The 21,277-nt window shown below is 35.0% G+C and overlaps 2 protein-coding genes across 7 annotated transcripts; one reads left to right on the top strand and one right to left on the bottom strand.

The window, feature by feature from the left end:
- Window positions 1–249: 249 nt before the first annotated feature.
- LOC111807593 (CDPK-related kinase 3-like) lies at window positions 250–9,228 on the bottom strand. Of its 6 annotated transcripts, none has more exons than XM_023693382.1 (12): window positions 8,975–9,228; window positions 8,187–8,833; window positions 6,226–6,356; window positions 4,180–4,221; window positions 3,996–4,104; window positions 3,495–3,573; window positions 2,109–2,405; window positions 1,462–1,571; window positions 1,073–1,180; window positions 904–966; window positions 496–663; window positions 250–390 (listed from the first exon to the last, which is right to left on the bottom strand). In XM_023693382.1, the coding sequence occupies exons 2-12, from the start codon at window positions 8,772–8,774 to the stop codon at window positions 256–258; spliced, it is 1,830 nt and encodes a 609-aa protein (XP_023549150.1). In that variant the 5' UTR covers window positions 8,775–8,833; window positions 8,975–9,228; the 3' UTR covers window positions 250–255. The 6 variants fall into 6 exon arrangements, with proteins under 6 accessions (XP_023549150.1, XP_023549149.1, XP_023549151.1 ...); XM_023693381.1 differs by having other exon boundaries at window positions 8,981–9,228; XM_023693383.1 differs by lacking the exon at window positions 8,975–9,228 and adding an exon at window positions 8,027–8,086 and having other exon boundaries at window positions 6,226–6,369; window positions 8,187–8,454.
- An 11,384-nt stretch (window positions 9,229–20,612) lies between these two features.
- Window positions 20,613–20,948, top strand: LOC111807025 (short-chain dehydrogenase reductase 2a-like). Its single transcript, XM_023692592.1, has one exon. It carries the CDS (start codon window positions 20,613–20,615, stop codon window positions 20,946–20,948), a length of 336 nt encoding a protein of 111 aa, XP_023548360.1.
- Window positions 20,949–21,277: the final 329 nt, after the last annotated feature.

Below are 21,277 nucleotides of genomic sequence, written 5' to 3'. Positions count from 1 at the left end.
ATCTTTCTAATAATCTTTCTAATAAGTTAATAACTTATTCTACGATCGTCAAGTTTATTATATTAAATCCACACATGAATGTAAAATTGGATGATAGCTTTAGATGACATTATGAGACCTCATCAAGAAAAAGAGCTTTCACTAAAACATCCAATTTTATACACATTTCCAACCCTCAAAAGAGGCAACCAAAAAAAAAAAAAAAAAACTATTGGGATCAGATCATATAAGTTTGGACCACANAGAAAAAGAAGACTAATTGTGTCTTGTATTTGAGCTACGTAGGGTGACACCATGTAAAAACTTTGTATACCCAAGAAAACTAAGCTTTCCATCTCCGCGAATCCACTCTTTAAGAATGGAGTATGCTGAAGAACCAAGGTTTAATTCCTGCATTTACACACACAATATTGTAACAACCATTTGACTTGAGAAAGCATGTTCACATCACATTTATGTATGCATGATTTTAAAAGAGTAGAGCATTGAACGAACCCTTGCTAATTCTTCAACCGATATCACCCGGTTGCCCTCGCGCTCGAAATGCTCAAAGGCCACACAGGCTATCTGCTCCCACCGGTCAAGAGCTTCCAATTGATGCGTACTGATAGCAGCAGCACAGAACTCCTCAAAGTCTATTCTTCTGAGGGCAAGGGGCTCCAGCTGAAACAAAGCATCTTATTTCAACCATCAACAATCAAGCATCTTATTCCATTGTTAGCCCTATTCAATCCTTCTAGTTTTGCCTAAAATTCTGTGGTCGTCCTTGTTTGATCTTTTGTAATGGACTTGGATAGGTTACATGCAACTAATCTCAAAACTACCAGCAGACCCAAAAATACAAGCCATAACTGCATTTATCTATCTAGCACGAAAAAAAGTATCAGGTGTAAAGAAGCATACCAAATTTACGATTTCCTGAACCCTCGACTCTCTCATAGCATCCGTTGCATTCCGCATTAGAGCCTAGAGCATAGGTATTTACGAGTCAAAACATATAGGGAAGGAGGAGCAACAAATGTATGGTCCTGCACTATAAAAACTAAAGCAGGGTCAAGAGAAACACACTAACCACTTTGAAGTTATCAAGCCCAACTCGCCCATCTTGATTCGGTTCCAACAACGCAAACTGAGCTCTAAGATAAAAGAGTTCGTTTTCTGTCAAAGCTTTCGAGAGAGCCTGAGATGGAAGGATTTCATGATAGGAGGATTTTAAAACAATAGTTCCACATAGAAAACATCTACGTAATTGTTAAAAAGAATCACTTTGATTAAATTACAGAAAACAAATCTTTCCAAACCCATACAACAAGAGTGCGACTACAGAGGGCAAGCCAGACAGAAGCTTCATTAAGAAAATAAAATATGATTGCGTAGGCCTTAGCTTATACAACGGATATCTTTTCTAATTTCAGCAACCAACAACTAAAAAACCAAACCAAAAGAGAAGAATTTTTTAACCTTCATAGCGGCACGTCTGAAAGGAGTAGCATGAAGGTATAACTTGACCAACTTATAGATCAATATATCTAAAGGTAAACGACGACTGTCATCCCGCAACCATGGGTGAGCTGCAAAGAGAAAAAGTCTGTTCAAAATTTCCAGAACTTGGTATAGAAGTTAAGATGTCATAATTCAAACGTGAAAAATATATATTTTAGTCTCTAATGTTTTAGTATTCATTTCAATTAGTCCCTTATATTTTAATATTTTTTCATTATTTAAACATACATAGTAGAGTTGGCAGAAATTTAGAAGAATTAAACCACCTGAAAGAAGAAAAGTGAAAAGTTTTGCCAACTTATAAATTTAAAGAAGAATTTAGAAACCTTCTTCTCTTAGAGGTCTACCTAAATTTGCCTCTAAATCCTGTCAAGTCACGAAGTCGGGTCATTTACTGTTTTTTNCCTTCTCTCTTTTGGTGCAATATATTGAAGCAACAATGGAAGTAAAATGATAATTTCTCTTTCAATGTGGTCCTCCAATCACAGGGAAAGTAAAGCAACAAAAGAAATCTTTAAACATACAGATATTATTCGAATTTTCAACCCATTGGTCTATCCTCCAATAGCCTCTAAGAAGCAAGGACATAAAAAATAAAAACTTACAGAGCGCCTGGACTGCAGTCATTCTCTTTCTATAATCTTTGTTGAGGAGCCTTTTAACAAAGTCTTTTGCCTCAGGAGACACTGTAGACCACGGTAAATCATCAAAACTAGGATCTGCTCTTAACACTGCACGGAAAATTCCTGATTCCGTTCTAGCCCAAAATGGCCGACTTCCACATAATAAAATATAGGTAATGACCCCAATGCTCCATATATCGGCTTCCAACGAGTAAGATCTATGAAGCACTTCAGGAGCAACATAATAAGCACTTCCAACAATATCGTTGAGTCTCCCATCTGCATGTGGATAACAAAAAGGAACGAAGTGAACCATCCGATACACAGATTGATCTAATGATGTAATAAAAATTCTTACTGTTCCTATGCATTCAGTACTGATGCAGTAGTCAATCACAATAATTTATGGATTTCCATAGTGCACTTTTCTATTTATTGAACTTACACTATAAAAATTGTTTAAATATCTGATAAGGAATTTTATCAAGAAACAACATAAGAATATTTGATTATTTACCAAGTAATTTCCAGTTTCGAGGATGAAAGACCTTAACATTTGTTTCTGCTTTTCGAAAAAAAAAAAAAAAAAAAAAAAAGACGTTCATGGAGAACAAATGAAAGAATACAAAGGTATACAAAAAGAGAGCCCAAGTAATTCCTATCAAGTAAAAGGAGACTTAATGGATAATTACAAAAAGGTTTTGTCACAAGATGTCACAGCGAAACATAGAAAATGACACACTGTTGCTTGCCAGGAACGACCTTTCGTTCTTGCAAAAGGAAGGATGGAGAAGAAATTCCTCACTCATCTCTCCTTTTATTGTGAAAAGTATTTAGTGGGGCACAGGTTGTTGATTCTTCACTCCTTTCGTGAGAAGGGGCATTTTTGTGGCTCGCAAGTGAATGTGCAGCATTTCGCTGAGAGGACAAAAGAATTTTTAGGAGTTGCCGAGTTGGTCTCTTGTGAGCTTTCATGTTTCTGTTTGGGCATCCATGAATAAAGACTTTTCTTTTTATCTCTTAGATAGTTTTTTTAGCTTAGCTTCTCTTGTTTGACTTCCTTTCATCCTGTTAGTACTTTTTTCACTCTTTTTCCTCTAATAAATGCTTGTTTTTTTATCATTTTAAAAACAACCATAAAAAAAAAAAACAGACTTATACAAAACTTTTCAACAATATTGTTTACCAAGCTATATCTTGATGTAAACTCTTTAATATCTTTACTTCCAAGGGTTATACCTCCATCATTGCAAATTGAGGTCTTTTGTAAAGCTCATGGATATTACGTCCCTTTTTGTAAATTTCAATCATCAATGAAATTATCTTTTATAAAAAAAATAATAAACAATTAGATGATCTATTTGTTACCTGGTTTAACAAAGTCCGAAAGACCAAAGTCAATGAGCTTCATATCAGCATCTTCACGTCTAGAAGTAAATAGGAAATTCTGCAGAGTATTGAGAAAAGAGAAAACAACATAAGAAACAAAGGGGAGGTACAACATGACCAGAAGGAACGACCTTTTTCTTTTCTTTCAGGGAGGTAATCATCAAGAAGCTCTCTCGAATTGCATGAAATAAAGTACGATACATTTATACGTAAAAGTAACACAGAAACACACACATATATGATTTCTTTCTTTGAAATGATGTCATATCAAGAGTTGTAAGCTAAGAACCTAGATCTTGCATGGAAAGTACCAACTCATCTTCGCAGCACAGAACCAAAAAGTGAGAGGAAAGGGTACTATGACGGAAGTTTTCTAGAATTTAATTGAAAAAAAAAAATTGTTTGAAAACAAAAACATGTAGAAAATTAAAATTTTTATAAGAAAATCAAAACGCAAATCAACAGAAAGAAGGAAAAGACCTCAGGCTTTAAGTCGCGGTGCACAACGCCTTGAAGATGACAAAATGCAACTACACTTAAAATCTGAACGACTATATTTTTGGCATCTTCTTCTGTGTATCTTCCTCCTCTACAATGAGGGAAATACTTTAGTATAAATCAAATCAGTCAATGATAACATAATGTGGTTGTACAAATAAAATACCTTGACAAGATTCTGTCCAGAAGTTCCCCACCTTCACATAACCTAAAAGTAACGATAAACAGGATAACTTCAAATTGAATTAAAATATCTGCAGAAACTGAACTCCCAAAAAAACCTGAAATGTTTTATGTTTTTATTTTTTATTTGGTAAGAAACCAAGCTTTCATTAGGAGGAATGAATGAATGTAGAAGAACATACAAAAAATAAAATAAAAAAACAAGCCCACAAAAAAGAAATCCAAACGCTAACTAAAAAAACAGACTCCAAACCAACTAAGCTCATAATAACAAAAGGTAGGGTAATAGACACTGATAATGACACGTTATACCCACTAACAACCTCTCATATCTCCTCTCAAGATTTCTCGACCATCCTAAAAATTGGCCTACTCTTCTCAAGCCAAATCCCCCACCCAAGATAGAAACAATACTGCAACAAATCTCTTCCTTTATCCCAAAAGGGGTATTATTTCAAGAGCACCTCCTTGATATGGGACTGAACTCCGTACCATGATCCAAACATAAGCCAAATGTACTCGACCATTTTCTCCAAAGGGAATATGCAAACGGGCACCTCCACAGCAAATGATCAATATGATCGTTAAGCCTCCCACAAAGAATTCACACCATTGAGGGCCCAACACTACAGTACACCGTCTCTGAATCATATCCAAGGTATTAAATCTTTCATGCAAAACTTGCCACAAGCATTTGTCCTACTTGGGATTTTACTCTTCCTTAGATAAGGCAAAGGCACCAGGGTATCAAAATATGAAAGAAAGAACAATATGAGAAACCCCTCGAACAAGTAGGAATCTAGACTCTAACATCTCCTCCCCAGGCACGCCTGAAGGTTAAAAAGAACAAAAGGCAGGGCCAACGCTTCCGTTAGTCTTTTTGTCAGACAAAAGCCCGTGAAAACCCACATAATGCAAAGAAGGTCAAAGAACAACACAAAAGCCATCGAGTGAAACTTCTGGTCAGATAGGTGATGGAGACGAGGAAATAAAGCACAAAGAGAGACCCAAGCCCACTGATCCTACAAAATATAAATCTTAGATCCGTCTCCAACAAGACATTTCATAAATCAATAGCAAGTTGAGAAACTAGCCAAAGGTTTTTAGTCAACGCCCTTACAACCATGCACTGTACCCCTCAAAAGATGAATACAATATCTACTCAACAATCCTAAGCATTAGGCTCAAATAAAAAACACCACAACAAGCCTATAACATCTCAATATCTCTCAGATTATTCCCAATAACTAAACCGTCCAAGGCCAAAGGTTTTGAGACCAATCCCAACAAACAGGATTGACCCCTCCCCACAAAATATACCTTTAACATCTTCTCAATAACCTTACTAACCAAAACGGGTATCCAAATAAAAGACATGAAATAACTAGAGATGCCACTTAAGACCTCCAAGAACCCTAATCCTTTTTCACCTTTTCCACAGGATTCCGAAAAGATATACACTTCGGATTACCCCCAAAGGGAGAGCACTAGATAAGGAGAAGGCAGTTGGTTAACAACCTTCCAAGGGTCACCAATTTTCTTTTACCCTTCGTTAGTCTTAAGACCTGTGATAGCTTCAAAGGACAAAAAGCCGTTAAGATTAACAAAGGAGCTTTCCTGACTTGGAGAAAAAGGGTAGCAAACTGAAGGTGAGAATGCTGACAAGATTCCTTTCCCATATTAAATCCCTCAATCTTACCCTTGTTTTATTATTCTGTAGCTCATTTGCAATATAGGACGGTCCAAACTCATTCAATTCAGACTAAACTGTAACTAATAACAAAAGAAAACGCTACATGATTCCTCCTTTATTGCACGTTTAAGAAACAAGATAATCTAAATTCACAAATTTCAAGTTGAATTCATCAAGACCTGTGGTAGGAGAAAGCATGCAATGTTGTATAGCCAGATAGATCCAAGAACGTAAAATAAAAATTGTGACATTAATCACGTAGTGTATATGCTGAATTGTCATGGTGTCATTTTTCAGATCCAGAATAAAAGAAAAGAAGAAAGAAGAAAGACATACTCCATGACTATGTAGACGTTATTGGCATCCTCACATGCATCAAGAAATGTTATAAGGTTATTATGCCCAGATAAAGACTTCAAAATTTTCACCTCTCTCCGAACATCTTCAATTGAAATTGCCGTTGTCATCTGCCAAATGTATCTTTTGAGACACAATTATAGGAAATGCAATCAACGAACCAGAAGAAAAAGTTGCATGCAGAGAAAGATTTGATAGATGAAGTAATATCCCCAATTTTGTAGCGTTCAGAGAGCTATAGGTTCACTTAGACCGAATGAAAAGAATGAATCAGCTAGCGGTTAAACCAGCTAGAAAAGATAAATATTAAAGGATGGACTTCTTCAATTAAAGGAAGATTCAATAGAGATAATAACATATGGTAGTCAAATGCACCCTCCTCCAGGGAGAACTTGTACTAAGTAGCCAATTATGCATGTGGAAACTTCAGCACAAGCAAACTTTGCAAATGAAAACGCATGTTAATTTAATATTCAAAAGGACTTTATCCAAACTAGTTATGCTGCAAATTAAGTAGAATATATAATTCTACCACCTATAAGCTGAATAAAATAAGATCCCAATGACATATGACGGTGATACCATGTTGAAAATGGTACAAACATTGGCTGTAGATGTTTCAATTTTTCAGTGGAAGTATATGCAGGACTAATGGACTATGTAGGAGACTACTAAAGAGACTCAAAGACAATGGAAGAGCTTTTGATCAGTGTACTCGAGGCAAAGTCAGACACTCAGTCTCTTACAGTGGACACTAAATACCTGCCCATGCAGTGCAATCGCTAATCATAAGAGAACATCAAGAATGAAACTCAGTCAAAAGAATTAACATAGAGGGAGGCAATCTCACCAACGCACTTAGCATGCCATCCACCTTCACTTAAGGGGTTGCAGAAGTTGCCATAATGTCACCAAGAGAATATTTTTGTGGAGACTCCGCAAGCACAAAACTATGATGACAGAATTTTCTTATCTGTTTTTAACTTTTTCTTTTCTTGATAAGCAACGAGGATTATATAAGAAAAGGCCAAGACGAGGGCCACCAAAGAACAACCTGGGACCCTGGAAAAGAAAAAACCCATCTAGAAAAGCAAGTCTTTTATTCGACCCTGGTAGGGCCACCAATGAATAAGGTCCCTTCCAAACATTTAGGAAACTAACATTTTCTTTTATTCGACGTAACAAGCCTCATATTGTATTAACTGTCACAATTGGCACAAGAAACCCATCAACCTACGTGAAATGTGCAAACTCCCAAAATTCTCAACTAAATTTGTCAATGCCCAGGTGAAACTTGATTTCTTTGAAATATGGGCACAGAATCAGTGGATTATTCACCAACTATAAGATCCAGGACATAGCCTACCCATCAAGGAGTAGAGGAGATCATGTTTGGTCCAGAAAAGCAAATCTTAGCAAAAATTTGCATGTCACATATGACAAATCCAAACTCCAATTTCTTTTTTATCCATGTCTGTCTAAACAGCCCTGTACGCACCTTGACTATTCTGAACAGCCTTATGCGCACCTCGACAATTCTTAGAATACAACTGTTCATACTCTACTATATTTACTATATTTGGTTGTCAAGTAACTTGTACGATATTAAATCCTAGATAGGTCACAATAGCAATCCTCCACCCTCTCCAACACCACCAACCACAAAGCATAAAGAAATCAGAGAGAGAAAAACTTTCTGATTACAGAATGGAAAGTACATTTGGACCCAACACAAAAAACTAAACACCATATAGGTATATATAATTGACGGAACCCATACCCAATTCCGAAACAGAAACAAGTGATACAGAAGTTGCATAAAATTACTTCAAAATCAATCCTATAATGCAGAAAACAGCAGGAAAATGAAGGTAAGAAAGCAAATCAAAGTGAATGAAATAAGGAATTTAAAGAAAACATGTAACATCACTGTTAAATACCTTGGCTTTAGAGATGATCTTGACGGCCACTGGTTTATCTTTGAGCTCACCTTTCTTCCCCTTAGCAGAGCAAGTGTGACCAAAATGACCTTTCCCAACCTCCTTCCCCAGCTCGTACTTTGCCCCAAAATTCCTCCCATATCCAAAGCTTTTATCCAGAAAATGCTCCGGCTCCGTCCCCCTCTCCTCCGAAATTGGGCCCTCCTTGGGCTTCGTATACCCAAACCGCTTCGCCAACGAGGCCTTGATGTGCTTGGCTGGCGACGGCGGAGCAAACTTCCTCTTGAAAAACCTCCCCGGCGTCGAAGCCCTAGCCGGCGACGGCGAAACACCGATAGGCAGAGGACTACCACTAACTCCGTGAGGATACGGGCTCGGCCATGGACTGGGATACGAAGTCCTCGCCGGTGTTACCGGCGTAGTAGTGTTCACATTTACTACGCCATTGCCACCTGCACTCCCGGAGGTGAAATGCGACGGATCACCACCGTACCTAGTAGCAGAAGTCGGAGACGCTGTGGTGGTAATAGTGGTTGGAGCGACGTGATTGTCAGTAGTCGGAATAGTCTTGCCATAACACTGCCCCATCCGTAAATTCCCCCCAGTCGCTCACTCGATCACGGCCGAGTCAAAGCCCGCACCCCGATCTGCTTCAAAACATTACACAGCCCAGAGAAGTTTGAAACAGAGAAATATATAGAAATAGAAAGAGAAACAACTGAAGCTCCAGTGAGAGAGAGAGAGAGAGAGAAAGAAACAGAAAATGAAAGCGAAAGAGAAGGGATTACGATTACGTAAAATAACATCGATCAAGAATCGGCTATTCATTAATGGCGTCCTCTGGATCTTGATCCGCCAATTGTTGCCGTTGGATCGCCGACGGGTCTACTCCTGTGTATGGTAGTTTCCGTGGGGTATGGTCCACATTGATGCTCTCTCCGTTTTTTGTCTTTTTCCAGTTTTCTTGCCTTTTATATGCACTTTTTCCCTTTTTCTTACTTTGGTTTCAATGTAAATGTAATGAGTTCGGTTTTTGTAAGGTGCGGTGAGGAGTATTTGGATGCTGTGCAGCTTCTTTTTCTTCCACGTTGTATATAGTCTCCACGTGTGGAATGTGATGCGTTGGAATTACGGGAAGACCCATGATTTGCCACGTCGGCTGATGTGGAACGGGCTTTCCGTGATCACGATTGTACTGTAAATACACGCAAATTCGAAACTGGATTTGCTGCCATCAAAACCACACCACAACTCCGAATTTTTTTTAATATTGTAAATACTTTTATTAAACTCTTAGAAACAAAAAAATAATAATAATAATAATAAATAAATAAATACTTCCTTTAATTTTGGATGAAAATATAGTATTTTGTTTTAAAAATAAGTTTCAATTTTTTTTTTAAGGTTAATTCTATATCTAAAATAATCCTTATAAAATTTTTAAAATAGTAACACCTCCTACCTTTATAAAAAAAATAAAAAAATTTACTATCAATATATAGGCCAAAAACGTCTATCATCATCTCGTAGATTATTTACAAACGTTTTAATGTTAGTTTGAAAAGTTTATAGAAAAAAAATTGGAGGGTATTAATTTAAATTTTGAAAAGCCAGTATTATTTTTTAAAACACTTTTCGAAGTTAAAAAGGGTATTTTAAAACAATTTGAAAGTCTAAGGGTATTTTTGAAACAAAGTACTAACGGTTTCCATTCAAAACTAAAGTCACACAACCCACACGTGTGGCTCCCCATTCACACAACCCACACATGCGAGCATGAACCCACCAAGCGGGTTCGCACGCCCCTTGAGTCAGCTGCTCGTGCTAACTTCTCTAGTGTTGTTGCCATACACCTGGAGAGAATAGCGACCATTGTAGCATCATGATAAACATGATGATCATTTCCATTTCATAGTGTATGTGTCCGTACTCATCGTAAAGGAAAAGTATCCCAATACACATCGACCATACAATTATTGATTATTCTAAAAAACTAAGTTTATATTTATAATTAGTCTAATCATCCATTTAGGCTTTAAACATTATTAAATTTTATTAAGTATTTAATAAATTTTTTAATCTTCCAATTTAGATTTAATATTTCTGATAATATAAATATGTCTAACAAATACAATGACTACTAACATATCATACTATAATTTTAAAAAGCCTAGAACGAGGTGCCTAAGCATGAATAGAAAGCTTAGAGGCCATGTGTTACGGTCTTATTTGTTAGGTTGTGATACTACGCATGGAATCTCGTTGACTATCCTTGACTACCCATAAACTTAAGTTCATGAATGCACGTTAGGGCAATGAGCAGTTGTGACCCTAGGTTTGGACTTACAATATCAAGGAATACATTTGAGGTCGTTCCCTTAAATCCTAAGGGGCTAGGTAACCCAAGGGGCGCCTCTAAGATTTGTAAGAATAATATAGATGTGAGGGATCTTCCAACATACACACAAGGGGCACCAAGACTAAACTACCACGAGCAGCCTTGTCTAAATAGCCCGTGATTAGTAGTTCAACAGGCTGCTATACGGGGACAATTAGAGGGCTCACAAGTCACTCCTAATTGTGAACTCGTGTATGTATAGTGATGATAGTCATGGAGGTCACTCCCCACAAGTTTTATGACGATGTGCGGACTAGTAATCAAGCTAGTAGTTTCTATTAGTGAACCTATCATAAGGGTGAGAGTCTAAAACTATTTATAGTAGTCCTTTAGGAGCAGTTGTAGTAGGGTCGTGCCCTAAAATACAATGTGTCATAGATAGAAATCATGTGGGTACGCTCAAAGGATCTCCAACTATTCCTTAGTCGAGAACTCACTCACCCACAGGGTGAGAAACCTGTTAAGAATGAGAAATAGAAATAGAATTGGGAAGGTGTGTATTCTCATTTATATTCATAACTTTTCAATAGGATACAAGCTAGCAACTAATACCTACCGACCAGTAAAATATAAACTAATTAAATATTGAGAAAGTCAATAAAATATATTATAGAAAGAATATTAAGATATAATATCTAAGATATATTTCATAAATAATATATACTTCAAATAGTAACTTGACAGCCATAAGGTTGCCCCAGGTTTATTATCAAGGAGTTGTCAGCTCATCTCTTGTAGTTGATCAATATTGAACAAGATTTTCCATAATGTCTTAGAAGTTGAGTAGTTAGGAATAGTTAGTTAGATTTCAAAGATACCTGATATTTAGGTGAGTGACCCGAGCAAGAAAAATTTAGTAGGGTTAACCTAAGTGCTCCATAAGGATTTACGCATGCTCCAAGGGAGCCGAGTAGACGAGTATTATTCATCAAGAGTCGATGAGAGCTCAGATAGAGCAAATAAGAACATGGAGTTACGGTCTTAAGGAAAATAAGACAGTAAGAACTTAAGAGGGAGCAATGCCTTGTTAGTTGACTAAAAAATCGGTGACTGAGAGACGGGGTAAATCTGCCCTTTTCCAAGAGCCATCTTCAAGTGTTTTATAGTATTTGATTAGAAATTATAAGTAGTCTTTTATCTAAGTAAATCCTAACAGTCCATAATTCAGAATTTCAAAAAGCAAGTCGTTATAAATGTGACAAAATATAATTTTCTTTTATTCTAATTATGTTTTCACCGTGTTCACGTCTACATCAATAAAAAGCTATATAATTAAAAAAAAATTAAAAAACACAAAAAAAAGAAATTGCTCATTAAAATTTATAGTTCTATTTGGATATATATATATATATATATATATATATATATATATTATGCTTTCTAAATGGAGTAGGTCTAACAACTTTTTGAGGCATGCAATATTAATTAATTAATTATATAGTGATGTTTTTCTTTATGAAATTACTAAAATAACGATTTTCATTTAATATCTTACTTTTTATTCTGAATAAAACAAACATATAAGTTCAAATTTAAATACCTAATATTTATCCTTGTTATATAGTTGAAGCTTTCCATCCATCTTAATTAGAATGCAAATAAAAGCGCCAAAAAAAAAAAAAAAAAAAAATATAAATATTATTTTTGTTGAATAAAATAACATGGCTCATTAAGTTTATATATAAAATTTATGATTATATTCATAAAGATTTGGTTTTTTATTTATTTATAAAATGAATAATTTATTTTCGGGAAACCTTTTTTTAATTTTTAATTTTTAATTTTGAAATTGGTAAGTTAGTACCAGAAATATTTTCATAAATTTTTATTAAATAATGAATCCAACTCAACTCAACCATAAATTTTTAAGTTGGACCGTTACAATAATAATTGGAGATTTATTCTTAATTATTAATAAAAATAAGATATTAGTTTATAAAATGTTTATTTATTTATTTATTTATTTATTTTTAAACATTTAAATAAGATTTACTAGTATATCTATTTTTAAAAATTTTACCTTTCAAAATAATTAAAAATTATTTTAAGGAGTGGTCGGAGAATAATAAAAAAAATGAAATAAAATAAATATACATACGTATTTTATATATATATATATATCTTGTAAAGAAAAAATGTATAATTTAAAATTAATAATAAATTCGAGTGGATTTGATTCAGCTCAATTTACCTGAACTAACTAAATCCATAAAATTTTTATTTATTTAAATACGGTCCAAATCGAATGGATTAAGTTGGGTTGATCTAGTTTTTAGTTCATCACGTTCTTTGAACATCCCTAAATTCTCGAAAAGCATTTATTATATTAAAAAAAATAGAAAATAATTAAATCGAAATTAATATATTACAAAGTTGAAATGTTGTTAATGTATGTGCACCATAGTTAATAGTTGCAATAGTTGTAAAGGGCTACAACCCTCAAACATTATTATTATTATTATTATTATTATTATTATTATTATTATTATTATTATTATTATTATTATTATTATTATTATAAACGAGGCTCAAACATAATTACAAATGAATTGATTATATAATTTAATGAGCTGCTTCAACTGCAAAAGTTGACCCTAATTTTAGTTGGCTTTTTAGGGTTCAATTATTGTCTCCATCATCTTCAAATCACTCCCCACATTTAATTACTTAGCCTTTGAATGCCCTATACAAGGTCATGTGGCCATGTTTTATTGTTTCCTTCTTATTCAAGTCAACCGACAACCTCCACAGATCCTTAAACTAAAATGTCTGTGTTTGTGACCGGTATATGAATGAATGGATGTCACATATGAATGAGAGCGATCTTGAAAATAAGATGATTACGAAATGCTTAAAAGAATTGAAAGTTACTATCTATACCAATAGTTTATCCTCTTAAACTCAATATATGTTCTTATCAAATTTTTGGAACTTCATGAAACTCGAATTTCTAGCTTGAATCTCCGCTGAGTTCCTTCACAAGACTTGCGTGGAATCTCTCCTAGGCCAACATAGCAAAATATGATTATGGATATGGATGGTTTTAGTATCCCTAAAAAGTGGTATCAAAGACGTGTCACTGACTTAGCCATATCAATGTGCATTGATGACATAGTTATAGTGACTCATGGTTGAGCTAATTAGGCAGGGGGTGTGTTCTGGTAAAGGGAATGGACCTGGTTAAAAGTGATTACTCGAGAGTAAATACAAATGAATGGATATTTTGATGAGAGATTTCATTGTCTTTCGTTTAGTATAAAAATTACCAGAGAGCGATCAAAGTCCAACATTTGGTTAGAAAAGGGGTTAGAAATAATATGTCCATAAATATGAGGCCATTTGGATGATTCAAAAAATAAAATTAAGAGAGTTTATATCTAAACTGTACGATATCGTACCATTGTTTAGATATGTAGAGGGTCATTGTCCCTGCCAATTGGTATTAGAATCATACTCCTAACTTAATTGTAATGATACAGCCAAGATGAAATAAGTAACATAGTATATCTTTAAAAAATGTTAAAAAAAATAAAATAAAACTAAGAGGTCCGTTGTCTCTAACATATATCTTTAAAAAAAAATGTTTAATGTTATTTTTGGACATTAAATGAAGTAAGATAACATAGTATTAAGTAATAATTCATTATGAAGTTATCTAGACCTTTCTTATATCTGTTTGTAAACTCGGTACATTATTTATGAAGTTTTCTTTTTTTTGTCTTTTGATTTTAAACGATACCCATACAAGGTTTGTGACATACATGGTGTTGTTCTTGTACTTTAAAATGACATAAATGTATATGTATAATAACGAACTCAAACTAATCTAAGGCCGTAGAAATTCTAGCTGTTATATAATGTTTGAGAATTCTTTAAATTTACCGATGTAAGCATCTAAAGTTGTTAAAAGTCGTTATTTAAGATTTTCATTTTATCTCATAGTCGATTTAAATACAATTAAAGACAAGATAAAGAAACCTTATAAGGTTATCAAGTTTATTATTAATAGATCATAAGAATTAATCTATAATTTCAAGATTAAAGTGGCATAGGTGGAATGGACCAAGAAAGCCTTGCAATACATCTTTTGTAGAGTTTCATAGGGTTAGGCTTATAAGCTTCATAAATTGGATAATTGAACCAACCCGTAAAGTTAAGAGTACACTTCTTTCCCATGGCTTTGACGAAAACGCAACAGTTCAAGTCCAATTCCTCCTTACTAAGATTGAAGTAATTATTATAGAGCTGCACTTGACATTTCGCACTCTTCATTAGATTCAAGCACGGTCTTAAATAGTAAGCTCTATCTTCGTCTAGCCACCTATCCCATATCGGTGAATTGTAGTCATCATCTGCCCTTGTAACTCGAACAAAGCCTTGCAAATTTACTAGTAACAAGAGGACCACCATTGCTCCAAGTGTGCTAGTTTCTTTTGCCATGGTTGAATTGAAAACTATTTACCTTACAAAGTGAAGTATAGTAGCTATTTATAGAAACATTTCAATCAAAAAAACGTAAGTGTAACATAAATAATTTACCGTGCATATTTATTAAAGGAGTTATTCATTTTGGGAGTTGGATAAAGAAGATTTAATTCTACCATGGGAGAGAGGTTAAAATATAAATGTCTTTTAAGTTTGTAACCTCCCTTTTACATTTGCACTTTTTGTAATGCTTTAATATATATAGGTGTATTAAAAAAAATTAAACGATTCAAATAAATGAAAATTTTATAGGTGGAATGTGTTCATGTATTTTTTTTAAAATTAGATTGGTTGTGAATATTTACGAGGACTTTCATCCATTAAATGTAGTGAATATTGGTCAAATTCACTAGAGTTTTAAATCCTAACTATAGGATTTTATGGAAATTTCTATCGTTAAATTTTCGTGTATAGTCAATGATTTTAGATGATTCTTGCTCCATTAGATTGGTTTGGATGAATTTTATAGCTTTTGTAAAGGAATCATAAACAATCGTAGATGAGAACACACTCTTTGACGACAAAAACGAAAAGGGAGAAGTTTTCATTCCNTAAGATAACATAGTATTAAGTAATAATTCATTATGAAGTTATCTAGACCTTTCTTATATCTGTTTGTAAACTCGGTACATTATTTATGAAGTTTTCTTTTTTTTGTCTTTTGATTTTAAACGATACCCATACAAGGTTTGTGACATACATGGTGTTGTTCTTGTACTTTAAAATGACATAAATGTATATGTATAATAACGAACTCAAACTAATCTAAGGCCGTAGAAATTCTAGCTGTTATATAATGTTTGAGAATTCTTTAAATTTACCGATGTAAGCATCTAAAGTTGTTAAAAGTCGTTATTTAAGATTTTCATTTTATCTCATAGTCGATTTAAATACAATTAAAGACAAGATAAAGAAACCTTATAAGGTTATCAAGTTTATTATTAATAGATCATAAGAATTAATCTATAATTTCAAGATTAAAGTGGCATAGGTGGAATGGACCAAGAAAGCCTTGCAATACATCTTTTGTAGAGTTTCATAGGGTTAGGCTTATAAGCTTCATAAATTGGATAATTGAACCAACCCGTAAAGTTAAGAGTACACTTCTTTCCCATGGCTTTGACGAAAACGCAACAGTTCAAGTCCAATTCCTCCTTACTAAGATTGAAGTAATTATTATAGAGCTGCACTTGACATTTCGCACTCTTCATTAGATTCAAGCACGGTCTTAAATAGTAAGCTCTATCTTCGTCTAGCCACCTATCCCATATCGGTGAATTGTAGTCATCATCTGCCCTTGTAACTCGAACAAAGCCTTACAAATTTACTAGTAACAAGAGGACCACCATTGCTCCAAGTGTGCTAGTTTCTTTTGCCATGGTTGAATTGAAAAATATTTACCTTACAAAGTGAAGTATAGTAGCTATTTATAGAAACATTTCAATCAAAAAAACGTAAGTGTAACATAAATAATTTACCGTGCATATTTATTAAAGGAGTTATTCATTTTGGGAGTTGGATAAAGAAGATTTAATTCTACCATGGGAGAGAGGTTAAAATATAAATGTCTTTTAAGTTTGTAACCTCCCTTTTACATTTGCACTTTTTGTAATGCTTTAATATATATAGGTGTATTAAAAAAAATTAAACGATTCAAATAAATGAAAATTTTATAGGTGGAATGTGTTCATGTATTTTTTTTAAAATTAGATTGGTTGTGAATATTTACGAGGACTTTCATCCATTAAATGTAGTGAATATTGGTCAAATTCACTAGAGTTTTAAATCCTAACTATAGGATTTTATGGAAATTTCTATCGTTAAATTTTCGTGTATAGTCAATGATTTTAGATGATTCTTGCTCCATTAGATTGGTTTGGATGAATTTTATAGCTTTTGTAAAGGAATCATAAACAATCGTAGATGAGAACACACTCTTTGACGACAAAAACGAAAAGGGAGAAGTTTTCATTCCGTATTTGAGAATTTCTCTCTTCAACAAATATAAATGATGATATAAGGTCTTCTACTTTGTATGTATATTGTTGGATTGTAATCAAATCACACATTTGCTAGAAAAAAAGAAGATCATGGGTAAATAAGTGATGGACATTTATCTCCATTAGTATGAGATATTTTGGGTGAAACTAAAAGTAAAGCCAATTTTATGATTATGGATATGGATGGTTCTAGTGCCCCTAAAAAGTGATATCAAAGGCGTGTCCTTGACTTAGCCATGTGCGTGTGCCTCGATGACATAGTTATAGTGACTCATGGTTGAGCTAATTAGACACGGGTGTGTCCTGGTAAAGGGAATTGACTTGGTTAAAAGTGATTACCCTAGAGCAAGCATAAATGAATGTGAAACGGTACAAAGAAAAATATATATGTAATCGCCAGAAAACTCGAGAATTCCGGCGAGGCACCGAACTTCTCTTATTTTCAACCAACCCATTGTTGAACACAAATCTCTGTGGGAAACACTTGCACACTTTTTATTAAAACCAATCGAGAAGAGATTTGTAGAAACTACTACTTTGTATTGATTGGGATTTCTTCGCATGATGAACTAAGTAGAGTTGAGGGGTATCTATACTAGATTCAATTCCTAAAATTTCTCAATGTTTTCAAGTATCTAAATTATTTACCTAAATTTATTTCTAAAATCCCTAAAACATTTTCCTAAATTTATTCTTAAATCCGTCGATCATTTTCCTACATTTATTCCTAAATCCCTTAATCATTTTCCTAAATTTATTCCTAAAATCGTAAATCATTTTCTTAACATAAATATAGTCACTCATACAATAGTTGGGCTAGTGATGATATTTTAACACTCCCCTCAGCACTAGTTCTCATTCGGTGCACCATAGTGAAAGCTCTCATTTATGCAAGTATTCAGCTCTTTTGTAGACAAGTCTACCACTTGGTCATTTGTATTCTTCCTTCAAGATTTTGTCTCTAATAAAATGACAGTGCACCTCCACATGCTTTGTTCTGCCATGAAACATCGAATTTTCTACTAGACAAATCACAGATTGGTTGTCGCATTGAAGTTGTATCGAATAGTCAACTTTCTAGTGTCAATCTTTCATCAGAAGTTTCAGCCATGTACATTCCTAAGTTGCTCCCGCCACTGCTCTGTACTCTGCTTCTCTAGTTGACAATGATATAGTTGGTTGTCTTTTGTTACACCAAGAAATTATTCTCGAACTGAGCTTGAACACATTCTTGATGCTTGACCATCGAGTATCGTGATATCGTTTGACATATCTCAAGGTTTGCGGGCTGCATCCAAATGAGGCTTCTTTAGACTTCGCACATACTGACTATTGACTCCAACTTCATTTTCGAATCCATTTGGTTGGTTCATGTAGATCTCCTGGTCCAACTCTCCATGCAAGAAAATATTCTTCATATCCATCTGCCAAAATTTCGAATCATTATTAACAAGTGCTGGAGGAACCTGTACGATAGTGATCTTCGCCACTCGACTAAACGTTTCATCATAGTCTAGTCCATATTGTTGACAAAACCCTCGAGCTACAGGTTGAGTCTTGTATCTTTCGATTGATCCATCCGAGAGACACATTCTTTTGTAAGCCCACTTGGTCTTGACACTAATTCCCAAGTTTGATTTTATTCCAGGGCTATAATTTCTTCCTCCATCGCTTTCTGCCAAGCTGAGTTTTGTGATGCTTCTTCATATGTCTCCGGCTCATTAACTTCGTCTTCTACTGCGTTGGCATATTCTGGATTTGACTTTAGGATTATTTCTAAATGTCTGAGTTGTTGAGGTGTCATTTCATTTTCACTAGGTTCACTTGGTTGAGTCAATTCTTGCTCACCAACACTAGTGTCACTTGAATCTCCAGGCACATCAACACTTAAGTAAATATGTACAGTTTGCTCCCCCGTGTTCTGTAGAAGAATCTCTTCAATTTGCTCCCATGTGTTCTGTAGAAGAATTTCTTCAGTTTGCTCAAGGCCTGGTAATACTTCCTTCTCTGAGGGCCACTCCTCTTCCATTGCACCACTTTGATCATCAATCATGTGGTTTGAGCATCCTGAATCAATGATCCAATCATTCTCATAATCAATATGGTCTCCCATCATCGCCTTGAGTGCTAGCTCATCTCTTCTATGGCATACAGTACCTCTGCATCCCATTCCTCCATCTCCATGTTTGAGGATGCCATATTGCTTTCGACAGATTTTTTCTTAGACCAACAGTCTCTAGACATGTCGCCCTTCTTCCCGCAATTGTAGCAAATGCCCTTAAATCTCTTCTCTTTAGAGTTATTGTTATCGTTCTTCTGAGCTCTCTCTGGTTGTGCAGTTCCTTGGTGACTTCTTCTTTTGTCACCATTGTATCCACGTTTGGTAGACGACCTACTTTTGCTCCTGCTTTTAGTTGTGTAGAGTGCTTCTTCTTCACTCTTCAGTGTGATGCCTCCCATTTGTTTAGCCATGACTTCTTGGCTGGCTAACAAATTTTCGAACTCTTCAAATGATGGTTGAGTGGGCCATCCTTGTACAGCAATAATGAAGCGTTGATATTTTTGTTGCAATCCATGGATAATGATCCTTTTCATTCGATCTTCTCCAATTGCGGACTTTGGGTCTAGTTCAGTAATCACCCGACAGATCGACTTGACCTTGTGGAAGTACTGAGCAATCGTCATGTCACGTTGTGAAATTAACAACAACGTGTTCTCTAGAAGTTGTAGTTTCGTATCATTCTTCTTTGAGAACAACATCACGAACGTGTCTCATGCTTCTTTCGGTGTCTTGTCATCCCAAATATGCTCTAACATCCCTTCTTCGATTGTGGTCTTTAGGGCAAACATTGCTTTGCCTGCTTTGATTCTCCATTTGCGCAAGGCGCCGTTAGAATCATCCTCTGGCGGCGTAGTTTCGCACTCGCCAACGATCCCCAAAAGATCATGTCCGTGTAAATAGGACATCATGCATGTTGCCCACATGTTGTATTTATTGTTGTTATTGTTGTTGAGTTTCTTGATTCCTTCAACAATTTAGAAATCACCAATCGTGTATATACCTCAGTAATACCAAACAAGCTCTTTCGACACAAGACTTGCAGAGTCACAAACTACTCACGACACAAAAGAAACTCACTCACTACTAATCTCAAGAAATCGTTTCTGATGTGGAAGATCAGACAGAGCTTGCCAGAACTTGTATGGTTCTAATTTGTTATGTGAAGATTGTTTGATGGGAAAGCAAAATAGAAGACCATTCCCACGTGAAAGTATGTGGAGAGCATTAAAGCCACTCCAACTTCTTCAGACATATGTGGTATATTCTAATTTTTATTGATGATTTCAGCAAAAAATTATAGGTATTTTTCTTAATAGAAAAATCAGAAGCCTTCAGAATGTTCCAACTCGTTGGGATCATGAACTTAGAATGATCCAACTCGTTCTGATTAAAGTGATCCTGACGAGCTCTGAAGCCTTAAGGGAGGGAATGTTGCAAAAGTTTTAGTGTTTTATGCAGGAGATTTGGAGGATAGAAAAATTATGGGTAGTTTTACGTCACAGGAGCTGTTTCATGATCCCGATGATTTCGAGCGGGTGATGTGTGTGAACGTCAAAGGCGTCGCATTAGGCATAAAGCACGCGACGCTTGTGATGATACCTAGAGCTACCGGTTGCATAATCTCGACTGCTAGCGTGGCAGGTGTTTCAGGAGGAATGGGTCCACACGCCTACACAACATCCAAACATGCCATTGTCGGCCTCACTAAGAACACTGCCTGCGAACTTGACTGCTATGGTATACGTGTCAACTGCATTTTGCCGTTCGGAGTTGCCATGACGATGCTCGTGAACGTGTGGAGGGATGACGAAAACTAGTGCATGAACTTCGAGATTTCATTACCGGCTGAGGTGGACCAAATGGAGGAGTTCGTTAGGGGTTTGACCAATCTTAAGGACCCCACAATGAGATCTTTTGGGGATGCCCAAAGCAAAGCCATAAGAGCTTATGCTCAGAGTGGACAATATCATACCATTGGTGTGGAGATCTGTGATTCCTAACCGTTACAACATATTTGAAAATTCATTCAATTTACCAATATAAGCATCTAAAGTGGTTAAACGTTGTTATTTAAGATTTTAATTTTATCTTTAGTGAGTAAGATTGAGATCATATTCTATTTGAATACAATTAAAAACAAGAGATT

This window comes from Cucurbita pepo, chromosome LG12 (genome assembly GCF_002806865.2).
Source record: "Cucurbita pepo subsp. pepo cultivar mu-cu-16 chromosome LG12, ASM280686v2, whole genome shotgun sequence".
NCBI lineage: Eukaryota > Viridiplantae > Streptophyta > Magnoliopsida > Cucurbitales > Cucurbitaceae > Cucurbita > Cucurbita pepo.
This window is presented reverse-complemented; position numbering and strand designations above follow the sequence as displayed.